Source organism: Salmo trutta, chromosome 38 (genome assembly GCF_901001165.1).
Source record: "Salmo trutta chromosome 38, fSalTru1.1, whole genome shotgun sequence".
Taxonomy (NCBI): domain Eukaryota; kingdom Metazoa; phylum Chordata; class Actinopteri; order Salmoniformes; family Salmonidae; genus Salmo; species Salmo trutta.
The window spans coordinates 5,746,234-5,773,093 of record NC_042994.1 but is presented as its reverse complement, the minus strand read 5'-3'; the positions used below and the strand labels follow the sequence as shown (position 1 = coordinate 5,773,093).

At 41.9% G+C, this 26,860-nt stretch overlaps 1 protein-coding gene and 1 long non-coding RNA gene across 12 annotated transcripts in view; one reads left to right on the top strand and one right to left on the bottom strand.

Annotated features, from left to right (window-relative positions):
- Positions 1–1,269: 1,269 nt before the first annotated feature.
- LOC115177607 (uncharacterized) lies at positions 1,270–11,453 on the bottom strand. Its single transcript, XR_003872439.1, has 2 exons — positions 11,328–11,453; positions 1,270–2,093 (listed from the first exon to the last, which is right to left on the bottom strand). It is a non-coding gene; the product is annotated as an uncharacterized LOC115177607 (long non-coding RNA).
- A 250-nt stretch (positions 11,454–11,703) lies between these two features.
- The window catches only part of LOC115177605 (nuclear factor 1 X-type), a 145,231-nt gene continuing 130,074 nt past the window's right edge, over positions 11,704–26,860 (top strand). For all 11 annotated transcript variants that reach the window (XM_029738511.1, XM_029738507.1, XM_029738503.1 and 8 more), the window contains exons 1-2: positions 11,704–11,828; positions 26,584–26,667. In XM_029738511.1, coding sequence (XP_029594371.1) covers positions 11,826–11,828; positions 26,584–26,667 — 87 coding nt within the window. In that variant the 5' untranslated portion in view covers positions 11,704–11,825. The remainder of the gene's footprint in view (positions 11,829–26,583; positions 26,668–26,860) is intronic.

Below are 26,860 nucleotides of genomic sequence, written 5' to 3'. Positions count from 1 at the left end.
ATAGACTATAACAAGGCTAAAGATTCAAGGCCTGGTTATTTCATTAATGTTGCATTGTACCTAAAGAATTCCATAGCAGGTGGTATCTGTAACAAAATTCCTACAAATTTAAGAGATGACATGTTACCCCAGGAAACCCATTGCGGGTGGTAACTGTAAAAAGTCTATTCTTTACCCCAGGAAACCCATTATGGGCGGTAACTATAGAAACAAGGTAGCTTTATTCACATCAGGGGAATTTAGCCAAAAGTGTCAGCCTATTTGCAATGCACCTCCTTGTTATTGCATTTTAGTGTGTTACGCTGGCATTCAGTAGCATTATGAATCACATGATTATGAAGGCAGTAATGTAGATTTTCATTTTAAATCTATGTAGTTCTGTCCTTGACCTGTTCTGGTCTATTAATGTTCTGTATTATGTCATGTTTCATGTTCTGTGTGGAACCCAGGAAGAGTAGCTGCTGCTTTCACAACCGCTAATGGGGATCCTATTACAATATTAATGTTGGTGTGTGTGTGTGTCCACACGGATGCCCGTCCGCCTGTTCTAATCCCAGTCTCTCTCAGCATCTGGAGCATTGACACAGTTTAAAGGCCTGGCGATGCCCACATAGGGCTGGCCCATTGCGCACACACTCACACACGGCCTATCTGGGGCACCAGAAGGCCCGGGAACCGCCAAGGCAGAGGCTGCCCACGTTGGCACCGCCACTGGGGGGGGGGCACTGCTGGCGCTCGGGGGAGAGAGGGAAATGGCAAGGGTGTGTGTGTGTGGTGGAGCTGAGGGAGTGAGGAAAGGAGAGGGGGAGGAGGGGGGCACCTGGCATGGGATAATCACCCTGGGAATGGTCCCATGCCCTCTGCAGATATCAGGGAGGGAGGGAGGGATGGGGAGGGGGTGTTAGAGAAAGAGGGATGAAGAGAGAGGGGGGAGATATAGAGCGAGGGGGTGTGGGGAGAGAGAGAGAATGGATGGGTTGTTAGTGTATGTATTGAGAGAACTCTTAACACTTCACATGGGACTGGGAGTATGGATGGTTTTATCATGCTAATGCTCTGCTCTGCTCTTAAAGGACAGGTGCTACTTTTCACCCATAACAAGCTGGCATGAGATGCTTGTGATGCCCTCGCTCGCCCTCTTTCTCCCTGTCTCTCGCTCTCTCTTTCTCCCTGTCTCGCTCTTTTTCCCTGTCTCTCACTCTTTTTCCCTGTCTCTCACTCTTTTTCCCTGTCTCGCTCTTTTTCCCTGTCTCTCTCTCTCTCTTTCTCCCTGTCTCTATTTCTCGCTCTCTCTTTTTCAATGTCTCTGTCACTCTACCTTTTACCCACAGCTGGCATCAGATGCTTATGGCACAACCCCCCCTCTCTTTCCATCTCTCTACTTTTCACCATACAGGCTGGAATTGGGTGATTATACCCCTCTCTCTCCCTTATCTCTCCTTCAGTCCAGGCCTCAGGTTGCATCAGGGTCGCCTCCCTCTCTCCCTGCCCTGCGTGTCCTGGCCCACTGATGGCCTATCTCTCCCTGCCCTGCCCTGGCCCACATATGGCCTATCTCTCCCTGCCCTGCCCTGGCCCAACTGATGCCACCCCACGCCTGCCTCCATCCTCGCCTGAACTCTCTCTCTCTGTAGTGGGCACAGATGCCCATGTTGGCCTGCAACAGCTGTCTCACCATGTGGCACTACCAAGTGTTGCCACCCAATGGAGTGGGAGTGGGGTGAGGGGGAGAAAGGGTGGTGGGGGAGAGGGTGTGGGGAGGGGGTCTGAGTTGAGATGTGAGGGGCCGAGTTCATGAATATTAATGTTGTGATCACAGCCGTGTTCTGCCCAGGCAGGATCAAAAATCCAGGCAGATTCCTGCCTGTCTCTGTCTTTTTCTCCCTCCATCTTTCTTCATTTTTCTAATGTTCTTTTAGCTCTTTTGCACTCTTCTTCTCTCTCCCTTCTCTCTTTCTCTCTCCCCCTCTCCTCTCCTTCCCTCGCTCTCCCTATCTACCCCCTCCCCCCCTTTCGCTCTCACTCTCTCCCAGTAGAGTCAGTAAAGGTGATGGCCAGCGCCCATGTCTCCCCCAGCCACAGACAGGAAGCCCCTGGAAACAGAGAGAGGGAGGGAAACGTCAAACGCCTGGTTCTCATTGGTCGAAGAGTTCAAAATACACAAGCCATAACCAATAAGAAGACAAGCAGTCATCTAAGGAGTGAGACACAGAGACAGAGTAGTTTCATCCAAAAGCTATACATGAGAAGTGCCAAAACAGACTAGAGGCAACAAAATGGTGGCCATCGAGTGACGGGCGGCCTCCATTTTGGGGCGAGATAATTTCAGCTTCCAGACAAGGTATCTTAAATAATCCTCCTCCTCACCTCAAATAAAAATGATATTCAGAATTTCTGAACTAACACTTACACTTGACTCCCCCCGCCATCTCTGATTTTGCTGATAGCTCCTTTATTGAGGAAAAACGTACTCACTACGACTGTGATGTGTGGTTGTCCCACCTAGCTATCTTAAGATGAACGCACCAACTGTAAGTCACTCTGGATAACAGCGTCTGCTAAATGACTAACATGTAAATGTAAGTGAGTCATCCAAACAGCTAAATAAGTGGCATCATAAATATTTATTTTTTTAACATGACTAAATCTACCAGGTGGTCGCTAATTCTAGCTACACATTGCTAGTGGATGGGGTGAGTTAGCGACCACCACACAATGTAAAGCATTATAATCTTGGTCACAGCTGAGTATATGCAATATTCAGAGACACACTTGTCTGGTTACACAAGACTAAGCACTGTGACAGCCTATGGCTTTACACAGTACATACATGCATTCTGTTATAATAGAAAACAGATTGGAAGGAAAACTAATCAAAAGTGAGTGATGTGATGATGGCGTCACAGTTCTATAGCTATAGCTACGGCATCAGGAGAGGAGAGGGGCTGTCAGAATGAAAAGAACACACACACACACACACTGGCCAAAACAGCAGGGGTAAAAGCTAAAGGGACCGCGAGAAGGATGGTAGAGATGGAGGAGAGAAAGAGAGAGAGAGAAAGCGAGGGATGGGGCAGCAGATCAGAGAGTGTCTCTAGTGTCTTGCTCTCCCTTTAAAGAAGAGCCAGGAAAACAGATTAGGAGTCCACTCTTTTTCTCCTGGGGGAGCAGAGCACCCCCCCCCTGAACACACACACACACACACACTGTAGACCCTCCACTGCACCGGTCCTCTTTACAAACAACAACTGTGTTGGCTAATAGTAGCTGAAGCTAACTCTAAGTGACCCGGCCCACTGCTTAGTTAATTAGCGTGTTTTCTCACGGCTGAACCTAAGACGGTTTGTGTGTCCCATCTCCTCCTTTGACCAACATGTGGACTTAGAGGTGTAATTACGGGTTTCTCTGCCCTGTGTCACGTTTGCAAACAGTTTATGGCTGTTTAATGGGAGGGAGTATTTACTTAGAAAGCCTACTGAGGTACACACTTCCGCTGCCGATGGCTCGGTTGCTCCATTTCATGGGCAGGTGTCTGTGCATGAGTGCATCTTGTGGTTGTATTTCGGTGTATGAATGTTTTTTAATCAAATAAAATTGTATTTGTCACATGCACCAAATACAAAATGCTTACTACAAGCCCTTAACCAACAATGCAGTTCAAGAAATAGTTAATAAAATATTTACTAAATAAACAAAAGTTTAAAAAATCTAATCAATCAAAAAGTAACACAATAAATGTACATAACAATAATGAGTCAATGTGCGGGGGTACAGGTTAGTCAAGGTAATTTGTAAAGTGACTATGCATAGATAATAAACAGCGAGTAGCAGCAGTGTAAAAACAAAGGGGGGGAGGGGGTCAATGTAAATAGTCCAGTGGATTAATTGTTCAGCAGTCTTATGGCTTGGGGATAGAAGCTGTTAAGGAGCCTTTTGGTCCTAGACTTGGCGCTCAGGTACCGCTTTCCGTGTGGTAGCAAAAAAACAGTCTATGACTTGGGTCACTGGAGTCTGACAATTTTTTGGACCTTCCTCTGACACCGCCTGGTATATAGATCCTGGATGTCAGGAAGCTTGGCCCCAGTGATGTACTGGTGTGTGTGCATGGCTATCGTTTGTTTGTGTGTGTGTGTGTGTGTGTGTGTGTGTGTGTGTGTGTGTGTGTGTGTGTGTGTGTGTGTGCCAGCCTGCGTCTCCTAGTATCTATTCAGGTTTACAGAGCTGCCCATGGCAGTAGGTGATAAGCACCAGTCCAACCAGACTGTACTAGCCTGGACAGGCCTGTCATTACCAGGGTAGTGTTCCATTTTCAACTCCCGGTCCTGTAACCAGAAATCTAGTAACCAGGAACTCAACTCACTTTTTGCCTTTGAGTATTAGTTGTGTATTGGGTTTAGTGGAGTTTCACAGCCACATGGGATTGAGTCTCACAGCGATGTGGACATACTTTATACACTCCAAACCTAACTGTATCAAGCTCAGCCAGATCACCTGTGATACAAATCAGTATTCAATGTCCATCCATGTCTGAGGATGTCGGGAGATGACGTGTCAAAAGTGAGCACTGTTACCTTCAAGTAGGTTTGGGTTTTGCTAGGGCGCTGTGGATGAGGATGGGCGTAAGCATCTGCCTCTGGTGACAAAGGTTGTATGTTCGAATCCAGCGATAGAAAGTTGTTGTTGATTTTTGTGTTAAGCCTATCCCAAACCTTAACCCTTACATTAACCATTCAGACTTAATGCCTAACCTTAAGAATTTGGAGTTAATGCCTAAACTTAACCCCAACCTCGAAAATTCTGAGTTAATGCCTAAACTTAACCCTAACCTCGAAAATTCTGAGTTAATGTCTAAACTTAACCCTAACCTCGAAAATTCTGAGTTAATGTCTAAACTTAACCCTAACCTCGAAAATTCTGAGTTAATGTCTAAACTTAACCTTAAACACTTTGAAATTGGACGTTTGGAACAACTTGTAAAGAGACTGTGAGAGCCTGTTGGTCAGCCAGCCAGGAAGCAGCTAGCAACCCTTGGTTGGCCAGTAGTGCCTCTGTTTCACTTTGTTGTTGTTTTCTCTCTCCTTCCCCCTTTCTCCCTCCCTCTCTTTTCTGTTACTCTCCCTGTCAGACTGTAAAGGGGATGCAGACAGAGAAAAGGAGAAATGGCCAGAAAAGCCATCCAAACTCCATCCAGCCAGAGAGTGAGATTTGTAATGCTAGACAACACTCAGTCAGTCGCAATGCAATGCTAGAATAAACCCCTCTCCCTCTCAGCCTGCAGACAAACAGGCCCTTGTGTGTTCCAGGGCCTTGTGTACGCCCCAAATGGCACCCAAACCCTGTGTAGTGCACTACTTTTAACCACAGCCCTATGGGGGATAGTGTTCCATTTGGGACGTAAGACCTTGTGTGGGATATGGCACTTCTCCCTTCTCACAGCTCTGTTGACCAGTCCCAAACAGAGGAGGAACACACAGTATAGGCCTACTAGGCAGATCAGATTCGGTTTGGGGTTTTTATGTTGAAGGCTGAACTCTTGTCTTTATCTTGATTTGATTGCTTGAGGTAATGTTGAGTTGGGCCTGCTAACATGACTGTGTCTGCTAACATGACTGTGTCTGCTAACATGACTGTGTCTGCTAACATGACTGTGTCTGCTAACATGACTGTGTCTGCTAACATGACTGTGTCTGCTAACATGACTGTGTCTGCTAACATGACTGTGTCTGCTAACATGACTGTGTCTGTATGGATCTGTAATGTTATCTCGGAGAACTCGTCACATTGGCAGTCATCTTATCTCCTCATATCCGTTTGCTCTTAGTAGTTCCATCCATGTGAAGTTCATGTTAATAATTCACTCTAGACAGATGTCCTGACCGAAGGCCCAGTCTGAGTGTGGACACCTGGATGAGATTAGTGTGGATCTATATTGTTCAACTGCTCACCTATACTAAATGATATGATGAGCAAAGTGGTGAGCCAGTTCCTGATGTGAGGAAAAAAGTAATTCCTTAATTAATACATCCACATGGTTTAGGAAAGGTGGTAGAAATATGTCTTTCTCAACATTGACACTTGCCCTCTATGCTGCAATAACTGGGCCCGCCTAACATGTTGGGCCTTATTTTTTCATAACTACAGGCCACCTATCCCAGAACTTTTTCTTCCATAACTAATTTGTCTAATCGATAAAAAGCCAGAAAAGTTGAAAGAGGGTCCCAGCTGAACTTTCCGCTCTGATCGTTCCATATACCGCCGTCACTCGAGCTTCCAGACAGTGAGGTTTTTAAGACTCATAGCCCACATAATGGCTGCTCTTAAAACAATGCGGTCGCAAGAGAGGTCGTTATGGGGGCGGCGGTAACCGCTGTGCACCGCTAACCCTTAATTACCTTTAATTAGTCCAAAGCTTCCTCTAATTGACGCGTAGATGGCTCGGGTTAGGTTTGCCTTTGCTCTTGCTGTGAGGAGACAATTAGGCCGTATTGCTTCGGCACGGCAACAAAAGTTCAACTGTTTGTTTTTTTAACTCCCTGGAACATAGTATTACTTCGATATTTTTTAAGAGAATGGTTTGGCCCCATGTTGTCTCCGTCCAAGTGAAAACAAACTATTTGAAGCCGTTTTTACCAGCATTGAAGGCTTACAGTCTTACAGTTTTATTTTCTCTTCTTGGCTAGGCCTATAGTGTTTGATAAATCAAATCAAGCAAATCCCAATGAGTTTATTTATGACTTTATCCCAACATTTTAAAAACATTATTTCAATGTTCTTATAAACAAATCGTTTTCATCTACCAAGTTTCAAGTAAATACTGTTAATCCCATATACATAAAAATAGGGAATGATTACTATAAGACAAAGGTTATGAACCTACAGCAATAGCCACTGAACAGGGGTAAAGCTGGAGGGGGGCATTGAGACTTCATATTACAGGAATAGATTATATTATGCCTAGATTACAATAGATTATATTATAATTATTAATTCTATTGTCAAATCATGAAAATACAATTTTGAGGGAAGTTTCATCCCTGCGACGCTGAGTTGTGAATATAGGACAGCCAGTTCCGCCTGTATGCATGCATTCAACAAGCCTTGGCCACTTTAAAAAATATTACAGCATAGGCTATTAATTATTAATCTGTCAATTGTCATATTTTTGGGAACATTTTTCACAACGTTTTTCATCGAAAGTAGTGTGTTTATTTCCATGTATGACAGAGGTTTAGTATTTATTTTCGAATCTATAGGATATGCGACAAGAGTCTGACTCATTGCAGTGCCCTCGTGCACAAAGCACTGCAGAATTAACCACCATAATAAGTTCCTATTCTATATGCATTTCTATAGCCCCGATACTGCAGGCATATCCGGTCCTATTGGTCCAAGTTCTTGCATTCATTTATCGACATACTGAACATTTTTGGATATAGCCCATCATTATTCGTTTTTCTTCGTTCGTTTAGGCTTAATGTGATATACATGTTTTGACAATATTATTTTCAACAAAGTGTTTATCTTTCAGATGGAATATTTTAAGAATTGATTGCCAAATATTTTACTTTAAAATTATTTTCTTCTGAACAGTTTTATTATACCTATAATTGTGCATATTTGTGGTCTTTTTTTTATTTATTAAATGTTTTACAAAGAATAGAAAGAATAGGTAAGTGTTTAAAAAAGGACCATAAGAATTAACCATGATAACACACATGACAAATTGCTTTGGAGGTAAATTCGGTTCCTCAACTCTTACCTTTGAAATATTTGTTGAACAAAAGTCATTTTTCGTTTTTATATTTGTCATTGTCCTTCTGAAATGTGTAACATTAATAATTTGTTTGCTATATGGAAACTAATGTGAAACCGGTTTCTAGGGGGTTAAATTGAAACTGGTTATGCAAAATTGATATTGTGACCATGAACAATTATAATTTGTAACGATGGAGTATATAAAAGTATTCATTCGTAGATATACTTTACTGTGTCAACGAAGAGACAGCTTCTCAATTAGCACCTGCATGTGAAATATAATATGATGCCAGAAATTCTGTAAAGAATGATAAAAAAAGACTGAAATTACTTAGAAAACACCATGTGCCAGTCGACGATGAAAAACCAATGCATTGAAAATAAATTAGTAAAATAATCGAATGCCCTTATTGTAGGCTTTGGGAAGTATGCAAATAATTTGTTATAAAATAATACTGTATATGATTTGATAAGGACTTTTCCTAGATAATTAAATGGACAACATATTTTGAAACGAAAATGGTGTATAGTTATTCCAAAAACGTTTTACAATGCTGAAATATAGGCTATAGCTGATAGACTAGTGCAATTAACAGTTAAACTAAGTGACATTTTCATAGGTCTGATATATAAACAGTGGGTCATCTCATTTTCAGAACTAAGATCCTATTGTCAATATATCATCATAGTAGCCTACCCTGCATGCTATTTAGTGATCGAAGTTGTATTTATTAGCCTACTTATTGTTTAATATTTGTTATCGTGGTAAGCTATATGCTATCGCTGGAATGACCTACAACAGACGGCAAAAGAGAAACGATTGGAATTTGGAATCTCTATTCTATTTTGATTCCTTCAGAGACAATATGTGTCTAAGGCCTGTGAAAAACAATATTACCATGGTAAAATAATGTTGCCAAAGATAGACATATTTGAGACATTTATCACAATGTTTGTGTTTTGTTTGTTAAAATGAGTTAGGAGAAATAACTAGCCTAACTGCGTGAGGATTAAGTTCAACTCTGTTTGTCTTTCGTTTGTAGGCTACACTCCTCAACACACTACGGTCTATTTCTTCTATTCAAAAGCAGAGCATAAACATTGAGCGAAATGTTTTGTCGCGTTCTTGACAGACTTTCTCCCACACCACCCTCCCCCCCACACCTTTTAACCCTCTCGTGTTAAATGGAATACTCGAGATTAGGTTGAAATAATAACTTAAATTATAATTCAATGAATTAATAATAGATGAGGCCAAATGCGTTGGGAGGTCAATATTCAATAATTCATCACGCCGTTATGTTTCTCCTGATGTGATGTGCTGCAGGAATGTCATTGCGTGTCTGATTGAATAGCTCCAGATTCTTTAAAAACAAACCAAAAATAAGACCTCAAAGTATAAAAATATATTTAGCTTATCAAAAACAAATACATGTATTGGCCCCCACCCATGTTGATGGTTGTATTTCTTAGGCCTGGGCTATATGTGGCATGTCTGGTTGACTAGCTCCAGATTGTAGTCCGGATAGTGAACATTTATCGTTCAAATGGATTATCGTTATTTATCAAAAGTACATAAATAGCCTATTTAGAAGTTGTTGTTTTTTTACGCATGTGGGGAGGCCTATATGTGGTGTGTGTGTGTTTTGTGTCTTCAACCTGCGTTGCAAATTTGATTATGACTGCAAATGAGCGGCATATCAGTCCTATATAACATTTTGAAAAACTGCACGAACTCTCGAAAAGTATAGCCATGCAGGACAGACAGACAGAGAACAATACACCATTTATGGGTTAAACCCCATGCATGGGTTAAATTCCATTCCTGAATTCAGTAATGTCACATCAATTGTCCTGCACCTGTTAGCTAAATAAACTTAGGTGGATGGCCTAAACTTTCCTCAGCTTGTTAGCTAAATAAACTTAGGTGGATGGCCTAAACTTTCCTCAGCTTGTTAGCTAAATAAACTAAGGTGGATGGCCTAAACTTTCCTCAGCTTGTTAGCTAAATAAACTTAGGTGGATGGCCTAAACTTTCCTCAGCTTGTTAGCTAAATAAACTAAGGTGGATGGCCTAAACTTTCCTCAGCTTGTTAGCTAAATAAACTAAGGTGGATGGCCTAAACTTTCCTCAGCTTGTTAGCTAAATAAACTAAGGTGGATGGCCTAAACTTTCCTCAGCTTGTGTCTTGATAGTCAACTTTTTTTCTGTGATACGCTCTTAGAAAAAAAGGTTCTGGATAGAACCAAAAAGGGTTCTATTGCTTGCTTCATATGGCATCCCTAAAGGTTCTATATAGAACCATGTTGTAGGGTTCTTTGATCAGAACCCCAGAGGTTCTTCTTCACTGAACCCAAATTGGTTCCATATAGGGTTCTATGTGGAACCAACTTCGGTTCTAGAACCTTAAGGGGTGCCATATATGAAGTAAGCATAGAACTCTTTTTGGTTCTATCCATAACCTTTTTTTTTATATTCCAATGTGGGATATTCTAAATTCAATTGCTATTGCATCCATGATCCATCCATATTACATATCCTTTTCTATAGGCTCGGAACTTTGAGGCGATTACATGAGGATGTCTGGGAGGCCTCAGAGCGCGCGCTGCCTGATCTCACCAAATTTCTGCCACTGCCAAAGGCCGCGCATGGCCGTGCACACTCTGGTCACTTTAGAAACTTTCGCTGACCCAAATGACCTAGAAATACGTAATTATTTTTAGTGTTGGCATAGTTATTAGGTTTATATCGACTGCAGTTCATGAATGTCACTATGAAACACAGGGGAAAGTTCCAAGTTGAACTAACTACCTGTCCTGTCCTGACCAGGACTATTCCACTAGCCTACACCTGACACCTCTATCCCTAACTCATCTCCCTCTTTCTCTCTCCGTTCCTCTGCGGCTGGTAACGGTAGCGCAAGACAGTACAGGCAGCCCGTAATCCCCGCTGCCCGTGATTTAGCCCGAGCCCGCATAATGCTCCTAAACCCCCAGCTGCTACCCTGGCCACTTGCTCCCCGCGACAGACTGCGAACAGTTCGCGTTATTAATAATTCAACCAACTCGACGCTTCCACGAGACCACGACCGGCTGATCGCTCTGACCGGCCCCGACGCTAATAAGGCTATACAACTGCCCTCATTCTTATTCCATTTTAAATGGACATTAACCTCCAACCGTGTCGCTGATATTGGGGAATAAACCGCTATCAGTATTGATATTGGAACGTAGGCTACGGCTATCTCCTCAGCAGTCAGCATTTTACACGAGGATTTTTCGACAGGTCTTTGTTTCTGCGGTGTAGGCATTTTGGTATCTCGGCAATGCAATAACGATTTTGAAGACGTCTCTTTCATCTCGTACGCTTTGAGGAGGAGGAGGCGTGGGACCAGGGGACTCTCCGATTGTGGATCAAGAGTGAGAGAGGGGGACAAGGGGGAAGCAGAACGAGAAGACAGACAGTGGAGGAAGAGATTGGGGTGTTGGTGTTAGGTTGGATACACATTTTGGAAATGGGAGCAGAGAGCTGTTATTTTGAAGGGGGAGAAAATAAATAAACAAAAACTTACTTTCTATCTTATCTCCGTCCACACAGTATTTTAGCTATTTGTGAGACGTTTGTTGGTGGTTCGGCGTCTCTCTCACGTCACTGATTAGTTGCAGAACTTTCTTTCACCGCTCGGTGTTGAAGGCAGCAGGACTTGGACTCGAACGTCTCCCGAACTTATTGGGCCGTCGACGAGCGTTGACGATGGATGCAACTTGTGCTAACAAGTGAAAAGAAGAATCCAGAATAACGCGGAGAAGTAGGGAGTCTGCTGCTACGCTGTCCGTCCTTTCCTTTTCTCTCGCAGAAGACAAGACTAACTTTTTCAAAGACCGTTTTCTGGGCCACAGGCCGACTTGTTTAAAGGACTTGTTTTTGCTTCCGGTAACACCGAAGAAAAAACAGAGTCGCGCTCTCTCGCCCTCTTCTCTCCCTCTCCCTCTCTCTCACTTTTTTTGGAAGCAGAATTTTTAAAGTAAAATGGGTCTTTGAGAGAGTTGGCACATCTCCCTGCGCTATAATGGTACGTGCTATGTAAATTAATATCATCACAGGAGAAAGCCTTTCAAACTATTGCCATATTATTTCTAAGGTTGATATGTAGAATACCTTTACACTTTAACAATATGTTATAATTATGTTACAGTTCATTTAAGAGGGGACTTATTTGATTCACGTCAGTCAAAATCTACATCTCAGTCGAAAGAGGAGTATTTGTTATTGATTAGTCTAATTACTTTAGTGCCTACAGGTGTATTATTGTATTATTTAAGTCATATTATTTTATTTCGTGTGTGCCACTAAACGGTCAAAAGTGAAGCACCACAATGCAAGCCAAGCTCACCTGTCTCCCTGATGCTTGCTATAATTGTCTAGACAAGTGGTAACTACTCCGTTGTGTTACTGTGATGTGTCTGACTACCATAAACGGCTTATTATCCCACATTTATTTTCTCACGCTTTTTTTTTATTTAAACACGAATTTTGGTTAAATGTAGGCCTGTTATTATTTATATTATAATTTATTATAACACATTATTTTACATTTATTATAACATTTATCATATTTAGCCTATAGGCCTATTATTTATTATTATCGAAGTCAAAATAAATATGAGGCTATATAAAAAAAAAGAATCCATTGAGAACAAAGTAGTCGTCTGAATATAAAACCATGTGATGACAAAGTGGCGGGATGCTGGGTCTATTCTGCGGTGGTTAGCCTACATCAAAAGGAATAACCAACGACGACAGCATGTTTTATCGTTCCAAGAGAGCAGTTTGACAGGCCAGAATATGGGACAGTGCGGGTGGTTCTTGTGTGTCGGAGACCAAATGTTCAATCTTTTAGAAGCTTCATTGTCTGGGGTACATCTCTTTCAAATCAAATAAATGTGTATTTGTTGTGTATGTATACACAGATTAGCAGATGTTAAAGCAAGCGCAGCGAAATGCTTTTGTTCCTAGCTCCAGCAGTGCAGCAAATGTCTAACAGTACAAAAGGCCTACTAATACACAAATAATCCCAATCTCTTTCTCTCTTTCTCCTACTTGCGGAATTGTCTTTTTTTCCCCTGTAGTCGGTCGGTTGTATTTTCATCAATGGGTCGGCTAATTGAGTTGCGTAGTTGATGACACTTCATACAGGCTCACGAAAAGGGAGGGGGAAGCGGGAATAGATTTACCCTCAGTATTGGTGTGTTTATAGTTCATAGGCCCGTTCAAACCATCCAATAGATATCAGACTTGTTTTTTTGTTGTTGCCAGAAGCATGTGGTTACCTTACCACAAGCTATAATAATAATATGCTAATAATAACTAGAATAATATATGATATGAAATCAAATTTAATAGGATACTATATTAATAATATGGCCTAAAATATACAGCACATAACATACATTGTGTGTACAAAACATTAGGAACACCTGCTCTTTCCATGACATAGACGGACCAGGTGAAAGCTATGATCCCTTATTGATGTCACCTGTTAAATCCAATCAGTGTAGATGAAGGGGAGGAGACAGGTTAAAGAAGGATTTTTAAGCCTTGAGACAATTGAGACATGGATTGTGTGTGTGTGCCATTCAGAGGGCGAATGGGCAAGACAAAATATTTAAGTGTCTTTGAACGGGGTACTGTATGGTAGCAGGTGCCAGGCGCACCGGTTTGAGTGTGTCAAGAACTGCAACGCTGCTGGGTTTTTCACACTCAACAGTTTCCTGTGTGTATCAAAAATGGTCCACCACCCAAAGGACATCCAGACAATTTGACACAACTGTGGGAAGGATTGGAGTCAACATGGGCCAGCATCCCTGTGGAACACTTTCGACACCTTGTAGAGTCCATGCCCCGACGAATTTAGGCTGTTCTGAGGGCAAAAGGGGGTGCAACTCAATAATAGGAAGCTGTTCCTCTCCTTAACTCTGAGTGTTCCTAACCGCATTTGATTACCATTGTAATCTCTGTATCATAACTCTTCGTTAATATATGATTTAATATGTAAAGGGACAGATGCATTATACTTTTGATAGTTGTTTAGTTTTTAAATGTATTATCTGTTTTGTATACACTCAGTGTATATAGAAAAGTCATTATTATTCAAGAGGTCACTAATAATAATATATTTTAAGTCCATAGTTACCATTAATAAAAAAAAAAATATTTTATGTGTATTATTCAGGCAGCATCAGTAATAATATACTGTAACCTACACTCCAGTTTCATTAGGAGTTATATTGGTGTAGTCCTAGGCCTTCTCTTGAAGCCTGCTTTCTGAGGCAAACACCCACCTCTGAAATGTACTACTTGATAGGGTGTGTGTGTCTGATGTGATTTGGCCGTACAGCACCAATCATTATTCAGTCTACACAGACCGTCAGTCTGACTGGCTCTTATCTGCACACATGGAATCTCACATCACTGACTCTCAAACATACCAACATAATATGATCCATTAACAGGTTATACTGTAGGGCTGTGACAGTCATGGCATTTTGGATGATGGTAATTGGCTAGCCAAATGACCGTTGTCACCGTAATAACCGTTCAAGTAGCCCCATAGGAGCAAATAGGAGAAAAACAGGAAGTAAATATCTGTGCTAAAATATGCGGTGTGATTTGTTGATTCAACTCAACTGAAATTACAAAAAATACACTCCATTGCATCAGCCACATCAGTTAACATCATTTGAATGAACAGTCTACATTACCATAGAAATCATTGAGTGTACCCATGAGTTTAACAGTCAAATTGCCAGTGTTAGAGGTTCCAAGCCTCTTCTATTCATTCTGTTTCTATGTGCTGCTGCTGCATTGTGGAGGTCGTTGCCTAGGCAACCGAAGACTAGTTGGCTTGTTTCAGCAAGGAGCAACAAAGTTTCATCATGTTGTTAAGAGTCCGTGTTAAGCCCAAAACAGACTCATCTGCATGAATGCCCGGCCTTCCCGTCTTCAGTCAGCTGTTCGTTCCACACAAAACGTTTTATTTAAAAAAACGGTTATGACGGTTATTTTACTTTCATGAGGGTCTTCATCCATAACCATATGGTAATTGTGCCAGCCCTATGTTATAGGCAACTTAGTAAATACTGTAGAGCAGCATTTCTCAAACTCGATCCTCGAGACCCCAAAAGTGCACCCTTGGGGTTCCGATGACAGAGTTTGGGAAACCCTGCTCTTGCAGGCCAGGGATGTGAAAATAAGTTCCTGAGAGATAGAAAAGTTGATCCTAACAAATGGTTAGTTCATGCATCAATGAGCACGATAATACAACACAAAACATCATTAACAGCATTGACTAGCTTTCCTGTAGTCTATATTGTGGTTATTATTAGTCTCCGATTTGGACTTTGAGCTGCCTCGTCTGTCAAGTGCAGTATTGTAATTGGTGAGTTGGCAAGGGGGTGTAAACCTTGACATCACATCATCACCATGACATTTGACTGATTTGAATATCTGGATTCTATTTCTATGGGCTTACCGTGTGTTACCATTATATGCCCCATTGAAATGTGTGTTACCATTATATGCCCCATTGAAACGTGTGTTACCATTATATGCCCCATTGAAATGTGTGTTACCATTATATGCCCCATTGAAACGTGTGTTACCATTATATGACCCATTGAAATGTGTGTTACCATTATATGCCCCATTGAAACGCTTGTGTTTTGTAATCTAATGCGTTGTGGTAACTCTCCCTGTGTTAGAGCTCAGAAGCAAATTACTCCCCAAGATCAGCCTATTGTGGGAAACAATGAGGTTATTGTAACCAGGAGAAACATTATTGTTGAGTGCACATACCACAGTGTGGTTTCACGTTGTTAGAGAGTGTGGTTTCACTAGTAAGTTACCACAGTGTGGTTTCACGTTGTTAGAGAGTGTGGTTTCACTAGTAAGTTACCACAGTGTGGTTTCACGTTGTTAGAGAGTGTGGTTTCACTAGTAAGTTACCACAGTGTGGTTTCACGTTGTTAGAGAGTGTGGTTTCACTAGTAAGTTACCACAGTGTGGTTTCACGTTGTTAGAGAGTGTGGTTTCACTAGTAAGTTACCACAGTGTGGTTTCACGTTGTTAGAGAGTGTGGTTTCACTAGTAAGTTACCACAGTGTGGTTTCACGTTGTTAGAGAGTGTGGTTTCACTAGTAAGTTACCACAGTGTGGTTTCACGTTGTTAGAGAATGTGGTTTCACTAGTGAGAGTATCTCGGTAAAGACAGACATGTAGGGACACAGTTATTGTGTTACATACATTAATACCACCCTTCTACTGTGTAACTAAATGTATAGTGTTGGCCTATAGGGATCTCCCTCACTACTGTGTAACTAAATGCATAGTGTTGGCCTATAGGGATCTCCCTCACTACTGTGTAACTAAATATATAGTGTTGGCCTATAGGAATCTCCCTCACTACTGTGTAACTAAATGTATAGTGTTGGCCTATAGGGATCTCCCTCACTACTGTGTAACTAAATATATAGTGTTGGCCTATAGGGATCTCCCTCACTACTGTGTAACTAAATATATAGTGTTGGCCTATAGGGATCTCCCTCACTACTGTGTAACTAAATGTATAGTGTTGGCCTATAGGGATCTCCCTCACTACTGTGTAACTAAATGTATAGTGTTGGCCTATAGGGATCTCCCTCACTACTGTGTAACTAAATATATAGTGTTGGCCTATAGGGATCTCCCTCACTACTGTGTAACTAAATGTATAGTGTTGGCCTATAGGGATCTCCCTCACTACTGTGTAACTAAATATATAGTGTTGGCCTATAGGGATCTCCCTCACTACTGTGTAACTAAATATATAGTGTTGGCCTATAGGGATCTCCCTCACTACTGTGTAACTAAATATATAGTGTTGGCCTATAGGGATCTCCCTCACTACTGTGTAACTAAATGTATAGTGTTGGCCTATAGGGATCTCCCTCACTACTGTGTAACTAAATATATAGTGTTGGCCTATAGGGATCTCCCTCACTACTGTGTAACTAAATGTATAGTGTTGGCCTATAGGGATCTCCCTCACTACTGTGTAACTAAATATATAGTGTTGGCCTATAGGGATCTCCCTCACTACTGTGTAACTAAATGTATAGTGTTGGCCTATAGGGATCTCCCTCACAACTGTGTAACTAAATATATAGTGTTGGCCTATAGGGATCTCCCTCACTACTGTGTAACTAAATATATAGTGTTGGCCTATATGGATCTCCCTCACTACATGGTGCTGGAGATACAGTATAGTGGGTTATGCACGGTTTTGTTGGAGTTGGAGACATGTGAAGGGAACAAGGACAGAAAGAAAGGAACAGCTTCCTGGGAGGAAACACAGCTACAATATATCTTTATTGATACAATACAGCCTGGTATAAATACAATATATCTTTATTGATACTATAGAGCCCTGGTATAAATACAATAAATCCTTATTGTTACAATACAGCCTGGTATAAATACAATACATCCTTATTGATACAATACAGCCCTGGTATAAATACAATAAATCCTTATTGTTACAATACAGCCTGGTATAAATACAATACATCCTTATTGATACAATACAGCCCTGGTATAAATGCAATAAATCCTTATTGTTACAATACAGCCTGGTATAAATACAATAAATCCTTATTGATACAATACAGCCCTGGTATAAATACAATATATCCGTATTGATACAATACAGCCCTGGTATAAATACAATATATCCTTATTGATACAATACAGCCTGGTATAAATACAATAAATCCTTATTGATACAATACAGCCCTGGTATAAATACAATATATCTGTATTAATACAATACAGCCCTGGTATAAATACAATATATCTGTATTGATAAAATACAGCCCTGGTATAAATACAATTTATCCTTATTGATACAATACAGCCCTGGTATAAATACAATATATCCTTATTGACACAATACAGCCCTGGTATAAATACAATATATCCTTATTGATACAATACAGCCCTGGTGTAAATACAATATATCTGTATTGATACAATACAGCCCTGGTATAGATACAATATATCCTTATTGATACAATACAGCCCTGGTGTAAATACAATATATCTGTATTGATACAATACAGCCCTGGTATAGATACAATATATCTGTATTGATACAATACAGCCCCGGTATAAATACAATATATCCTAATTGATACATTACAGCCCTGGTATAAATACAATATATCTTTATTGATACTATAGAGCCCTGGTATAAATACAATATATCTTTATTGATACTATAGAGCCCTGGTATAAATACAATATATCCTTATTGATACAATACAGCCCTGGTATAAATACAATATATCTTTATTGATACAATACAGCCCTGGTATAAATCCAATATATCCTTTTTGATACAATACAACCCTGGTATAAATACAATATATCTGTATTGATACAATACAATATATCTGTATTGATACAATACAGCCCTGGTATAAATACAATATATCTTTATTGATACAATACAGCCCTGGTATAAATACAATATATCTTTATTGATACAATACAGCCCTGGTATAAATACAATATATCCTTATTGATACAATACAGCCCTGGTGTAAATACAATATATCTGTATTGATACAATACAGCCCTGGTATAGATACAATATATCCTTATTGATACAATACAGCCCTGGTGTAAATACAATATATCTGTATTGAAACTATACAGCCCTGGTATAGATACAATATATCTGTATTGATACAATACAGCCCTGGTATAAATACAATATATCTTTATTGATACAATACAGCCCTGGTATAAATACAATATATCTTTATTGATACAATACAGCCCTGGTGTAAATACAATATATCTGTATTGATACAATACAGCCCTGGTATAAATTCAATATATCTTTATTGATACAATACAGCCCTGGTATAAATACAATATATCCTTATTGATACAATACAGCCCTGGTGTAAATACAATATATCTGTATTGATACAATACAGCCCTGGTATAGATACAATATATCCTTATTGATACAATACAGCCCTGGTGTAAATACAATATATCTGTATTGATACAATACAGCCCTGGTATAGATACAATATATCTGTATTGATACAATACAGCCCCGGTATAGATACAATATATCTTTATTGATACAATAGAGCCCCACATTAGAGGTGTCACAATACCCATTAAACTTAGCGGTCGAACAGGGAAAAGGTTCCAATCCTTTTTCCACCATACATTTTTCCCATAAGAGATTTTATAAACACTTCAAATAAGGGCTGTGTTTCGTGTAGGCTTACCCTGGCGTGACATTTTGATAACCATGTAAATCTCTCTCGGACAAGGTGACTTTTATCAATATATTCGTCTCTATTTACTCTCCGATTAGAAAATGCTAATTAGCATCAAAGTCGACATCAAGGAAAACTACCAATCCCTGTAAACTCCAGCTCGTCATCTCTAGCTGACACCTTTGCTAACAGTTATTGTGTCATTTTGCACAAGACGGTTCACAGAAATGCCCATTTAAAGAAATGTAGCCAGGTTTGATGGCTATTATGACTCATACTGTGGTACTCAATACAGACCTAGTATAAATACAATGCATCTTTATTGATACAATACAGCCCTGTGCTAGAAGTTAGCTATTTGTTCCGTGGGAGAAATGTAGGATCAGCTTTCTCTCCCCCAATCCTAACCTTAACCATTAGTGGCGGAAACGCTAAACTGATCTAAGATCAGCGTCTAGGTCGGGGGAACTTCACCCTACACCTAGCTACCTGTCTTGTCAATATTTGTCACCATGCCAGGTTTATAGTGCGTCTCTGGGGCGTGGCGGTGTACAGTAAGTCTGTCCTGCTGCCATGCAGTTCTGTATGAACTTGTTCACCCTGTCCTGTCTGCCTTGAACTCTTAGGATGCGAGGGATTTTCTACTCTATGTCAGTCAGTCAGTTAGTCAGGGTAAATGCTGGCCTCCATTGTCAATGCTTTATTCATTCAGCCACCCACATACTGTCAGTCACCCACACCACTCACATTTGTTATGGGTAATGGTACTTGTCGTGGCCACACAACACACGTCCACGTATGCACACACACACACACACACACACACACACACACACACACACACACACACACACACACACACACACACACACACACACACACACACACACACACACACACACACACACACACAGCTATGTCTTACTATACTTGTGTGGACCAACAATTGATTCCCATTCAAAACGTTAACCTTATCCCCTAAACCTAACCTTAACTCCTAACCCTAACCCTGAACCTAACCACTAACCCTAATTCTTACTCCTAACCCAATTTTTTTTTACAAGTGACGACTGGCAAAATGTCCTCACTTCTCAGAAATGTAGGTGGTTTACTATTCTTTTGAGGACTTCTGGTACTCACAAGTATAGTAAACGTGTACACACACACACACACACACACACACACACACACACACACACACACACACATAATGAATTGACACTGAAGTGAAGTCAGGTATTTTCTAAAGGAGTTTCTACACACCTACAGAATGTGTGTACTACATATTGCTCTAACCACAGTTTACTGTTGTGTAAACCTGCTATGCTATTAAGCAGAAAACAACATTCAGCAGCACTCTGTCTTGGCTTCAACATCTGAACCCATTAAACTAATGTTAAACCCCCTAAAAGTGAACTGAAATAATTAGCACAGGCCCCATATCCATTCCAGAACCACACACACACACACACACACACACACACACACACACACACACACACACACACACACACACACACACACACACAATACTCACCCCCTCCTCCCTCCTCTTTCTCTGTTTTTCTTTTGTCCTCATCCCTCCCTCCTCCTCCCTCCTCCTCCCTCCCTTCCTCCCTCCTCCTCCCTTCCTCACTCCTCCTCCTTCCTTACTCCCTCCTCCCTTCCTCCCACCTCCCTTCCTCCCTCCTCCTCCCTTCCTCCCTCCTCCTCCCTACCTCCCTCCTCACCCCCCTGAGATAGCGGTGTGAAAAATCAAATTTTTTCAACGTTTTCTCCCTGAGGTGGCTCTGGCAGGGATTCACATGCCTTTCATACACCCCCCCCCCCCCCCACACACACACACACACACAAACACACACACTGGAACAGACCGGTTTCGGCCCAGCCTTTGATGTGCTTGCCATCTCATGCAGGTTGGCTTCCTTGGTTTATTGGTGTCTATGCATACGGCTGTGTGTGTGTGTGTGCGCACGCATGTATGGCTCTGTGTGTGTTTATTTGGCATTGGCATATCCCGGCCACCAAATTCATAATAATAACTAAAAACACTAATGCTGATAATAATTACTGGTTGTTAAAGAGAGAAACTGACAACGGCTGGATAGTTGTGATGACAGTTCTGCAGCCAGAATAACTGGTTTGGGAGAACAGCATGAACTATCAGGTGTGGTGTGTACTGTGCTGTGTGTGAACGTGGAAGAGGATGTGTGGGTTTGTGGCTGTGTGTGCATGGGCACGTGTGTGTGTGTGTGTGTGTGTGTGTGTATGTGTGTGTGGCCATTTGTGTGATTATTGATACGGTTCCAATAATTCACTTTTAAACTGAACTATCTGAGGGTCAATCCAAAGGCTCAATGGAGGTGTGTGTGTGTGTGTGTGTGTGTGTGTGTGAGAGAGATTGTGTGTGTTTGTGTGAGAGAGATTGTGTGTGTGTGTGTGTGTGAGAGAGAGAGATTGTGTGTGTGTGTGTGTGTGTGTGTGTGTGTGTGTGTGTGTGTGTGTGTGTGTGTGTGTGTGTGTGTGTGTGTGTGTGTGTGTGACTGTGGTTATTAGTGTGTTCCAGTACAGGGTTTTGGAGATCTCACCTCCAGTTGGGCCATATGGTCCACAATACATCCCACAAAGAATCTCTCTTTTGTCAGTTACACGAAGCCGGGTGGCGATTTATTTAACCAACTGGATCATCCATCCTATATCCATCTCACGTCTTTCATATCAGATGGTTCAAAGAAATGTCTCAATTAACACATTTGCATTGGGTTGGTGTTGGTGATCCACTTCCAAACAGGTCAGAGACTCTGTTTGCGTCCCAAGTGGCACCCTGTTCCCTTTATAGTGCACTACATTTGACCGGGGTCCATTGGGGTCCTGGTCAGAAGTAGTGCACCTTAAAGGGAGTAGGGTTCCATTTGGGACGAGGCCTCCGTTTCCAACGCCTTGGTCTCTTCCCTCTAAAATGTTAATTAGCCTGTGCTTTGAGATATTTCCGCTCAGGGCTGGCCATATGGACCTAGCATATGTTCTGTATATACAGTACAATATATCATTCATACATGGCTCAGGGATGAACATTGATAAGAGGAGATACATTTGGGACAGAACCGAAGGGGGATTGGTTCAGTACAAAGGGAGACAGTGTATTTTGGGGTCTGTGTTGTCCCTCCCTTGACAGGTGGAGAGCATGGTGTTGCTTCACCTTTATTCTAATGTGTAATGACAAGGTTTCCATGTGTTCCCCAATAGAAGGATGAGAAATGTTTTCCTGTTGCGATCATTCAGCCACCCTTCAATATCCTTATTCTGTAACTGGGCTTTCTCCATCCAACTGCAGAACACCATCTTTCACCAGGCCTAGTAGCATCCACACACACACACACACACACACACACACACACACACACACACACACACACACACACACACACAAACACAACACAACACAACACAACACAACACAACACAACACAACACAACACAACACAACACAACACAACACAACACAACACAACACAACACAACACAACACAACACAACACACACACACCAGTAAACGAGCAAGCAGCCAATTGGACCAGCCCATGTGCCCAGTGCCAACACGTAGCATTTTGGGTCCGGGCTTAGCCAATCAGAACAACTGACACTGTCTCTGCCCGGGACGTCCAATCACAGAGGGCCTGTGCACCTGGTGATGCATTATGGGCCGGTTACAGTGTTAACAGTGGGCTTCAGCTCAGACCCCCAGACACACACACACAAACACACACACACACACACACACACACAAACACAGGTGCCGTGGCTAAGGTCCATGAGGAGCACAGGCCAATAAGACCTGCTATCTAACACGTGTCCTGGCACTGGACTGGGTGGCAGCATCCCTTTCCCATCATGCATTGTGTTATCAGTGGGCCGCCTCTCCCTCCTTCTCCCTCTCCTTCTCTCCTTCTTATCCCAGCTCAGTGTTCTCCTCTCTCACTCCCTCTCCCGCTCTCTCCCCTCCCCCTCCCTCCCTCCTTCTCTCTCTCTCCCCCCCTCTCTCTCAACAATGAGAACAGTGTGCCCACGTTAAAAACGAGGGCCTCACCGTAAAAATAACTTTGTGCTAATAAAGATGATTAGAAATCACACAAGCCACAAGAAATAAAAAAACATTGTGGACACAGATTATACCTCCAATAGATGTAAGTAGGAGATAGAGAGTGAAAGAGAATATTTACATGTTAGTAGACGGTCTTATGCAGAGGAACTTACAGGCACAATTAGGGTTCAGTGCCTTGCTCAAGGGCACATCAAAGTATTTTTTTTTACCTAGTTGGCTCTGGGATTGGAACCAGCAACCTTTCGTTTACTGGCCCAACTGGTAGGCTACCTGCCGCCTAGCAGGAAGGAGAGCGAGAATGTGGGATAGAGAGAGGAATGGAGAGAGGGAAAGGCGAGAGAGGGAATGGAGAGAGAGCGTTCATTCCGAGTGGAGGGATATGAATAGCCTTTGTTTTCACCACAACTCAGGGTTGTGTGGTCTGCCAACGTCTGGCTCTTATTATGGGCTTTGTGTCAGCACTGCAAGTGGTGCGCACGTGTGTGTGTGTGTGTGTGTGTGTTATGTCAGAGGGCATGTACAAATTCATATATGTGTTAGTGATTATGTTTGCACTCGTGTGCTTATATTATATAAATATAATCTCAGTCTATCAGGTAGGCTTTTTCTGTGGAGGGGGGTGGGGTGGGGGTGGGTGGGGTGGGTGGGGGGGGGGGGGGGGGTGAAGGCCAGGTTGGCAACAGTGTGTGTGTTTCTTTCTCCTGGTCTATCCAGGAAAGTTGTGAAATTGAAATAGGATTTCACAGAACTGTTCGGTTAGCTACCTGGCTGTGGGATTTGGGCTCCAGCTAAACTGAGTGGAGTGGAGTGGGTTAGCCTGATCCGATCAACCACAGCAGAACTGAAAGGAAATGGAGCTGTATCTCACACACACACGCACACACACAGACACAACACACACACGCACAGACACAACACACACACGCACAGACACAACACACACACAACACACACACACACATGTGGCCCTTGCCAGAGCCTTCCCTTCCTTTAGAATACAAATTAAGCTTCGCTGCATACAGAATAGTTAGTACACTTCCCCTCCGAATACAGAATAGTTAGTACACTTCCCCTCCGAATACAGAATAGTTAGTACACTTCCCCTCTGAATACAGAATAGTTAGTACACTTCCCCTCCGAATACAGAATAGTTAGTACACTTCCCCTCTGAATACAGAATAGTTAGTACACTTCCCCTCTGAATACAGAATAGTTAGTACACTTCTCCTCTGAATACAGACTACTTAGTACATATTCCCCTAGAATACTGACAAGTTTGGACACTTCCCCTCTGAATAAAGACGACTTATTACACGTCCCCTCTGAATACAGACTAGTTTGTGCACTTCCCCTCTGAATACTGACTAGTTAGTACACGTCCCCTCTGAATACAGACTAGTTAGTACACGTCCCCTCTGAATACAGACTAGTTAGTACACGTCCCCTCTGAATACAGACTAGTTAGTACACGTCCCCTCTGAATACAGACTCGTTAGTACACGTCCCCTCTGAATACAGACTAGTTAGTACACGTCCCCTCTGAATACAGACTAGTTAGTACACGTCCCCTCTGAATGCAGACTAGTTAGTACACGTCCCCTCTGAATACACACTAGTTTGTGCACTTCCCCTCTGAATACAGACTAGTTTGTGCACTTCCCCTCTGAATACAGACTAGTTAGTACACGTCCCCTCTGAATACAGACTAGTTAGTACACGTCCCCTCTGAATACAGACTAGTTAGTACACGTCCCCTCTGAATACAGACTAGTTTGTGCACTTCCCCTCTGAATACTGACTAGTTAGTGCACTTCCCCTCTGAATACAGACTAGTTAGTACACGTCCCCTCTGAATACTGACTAGTTAGTACACGTCCCCTCTGAATACTGACTAGTTAGTACACGTCCCCTCTGAATACAGACTAGTTAGTACACGTCCCCTCTGAATACAGACTAGTTAGTACACGTCCCCTCTGAATACAGACTAGTTAGTACACGTCCCCTCTGAATACTGACTAGTTAGTACACGTCCCCTCTGAATACAGACTAGTTAGTACACGTCCCCTCTGAATACAGACTAGTTAGTACACGTCCCCTCTGAATACAGACTAGTTAGTACACGTCCCCTCTGAATACAGACTAGTTTGTGCACTTCCCCTCTGAATACTGACTAGTTTGTGCACTTCCCCTCTGAATACAGACTAGTTAGTACACGTCCCCTCTGAATACTGACTAGTTAGTACACGTCCCCTCTGAATGCAGACTAGTTAGTACACGTCCCCTCTGAATACTGACTAGTTAGTACACGTCCCCTCTGAATACAGACTAGTTAGTACACGTCCCCTCTGAATACAGACTAGTTAGTACACGTCCCCTCTGAATACAGACTAGTTAGTACACGTCCCCTCTGAATACAGACTAGTTAGTACACGTCCCCTCTGAATACAGACTAGTTAGTACATGTCCCCTCTGAATACAGACTAGTTAGTACATGTCCCCTCTGAATACTGACTAGTTAGTACACGTCCTCTCTGAATACTGACTAGTTAGTACACGTCCCCTCTGAATACAGACTAGTTTGTGCACTTCCCCTCTGAATACTGACTAGTTTGTGCACTTCCCCTCTGAATACAGACTAGTTAGTACACGTCCCCTCTGAATACTGACTAGTTAGTACACGTCCCCTCTGAATACAGACTAGTTAGTACACGTCCCCTCTGAATACTGACTAGTTAGTACACGTCCCCTCTGAATACAGACTAGTTAGTACACTTACCAGACAGGACGGATTTTGGGAAACCTTGTTGTAGTGGATAATATTAAAATGTAATCAAAGCTGTGATCGGTGCCAACCTCATGGTGAGCAAGGTGAACAATAGAATAATTAACTGCCTGTTCATAATCCTTCTGTGGTTGTTCTTTAATTGTTTCTTGTGTTCTGTATGTTAATTTGTTAATCTATAATCAAAATGGGAGAAAAAAACTACGTGAGGAACAGAATGTTTCAGTAGTAAAACAAAAAGGCGTTCTCTATAGTACCAAATCCTTGAACGGGAGCTGCTTTTCCCAGAATTATTCAGACTGCTTAACGATAAGCCTGAAACTACTTGTAATGTAATTCACTAATACACCACTGCAATTTAGGCCTTCAAATGTGATGTGTGTGTTGTTATGTTGTGTTGTGTTATGTTGTGTTATGTTGTGTTGTGTTATGTTGTGTTATGTTGTGTTGTGTTGGGTTGGGTTGGGTTGTGTTGGGTTGTGTTGGGTTGTGTTGGGTTGTGTTGGTTTGTGTTGGGTTGTGTTATGTTGTGTTGGGTTGTGTTGTGTTGTGTTATGTATAGAAATCCAATCAACAATGAATGAATGAATGAATTATTGCGTTTCAGGCCACTGACACGTACCTGGTGAATGAAGACCCTTCCAGAGGCCCCGGGATGCCCGAGTGTTTTCTCGTGTCTGATTCCTACAGGGTACGTACACACACACACACACACACACACACACACACACACACACACACACACACACACATCTCCCTACTACCTGGTACCTTCACTACAACTGCCACTATAGTTTTTTCTTCACCAGGGCCCAGAATATATATATTTATCAAAATATTCATGTATATTTATCAAAATATAAATATATCAAAATATATCAGGT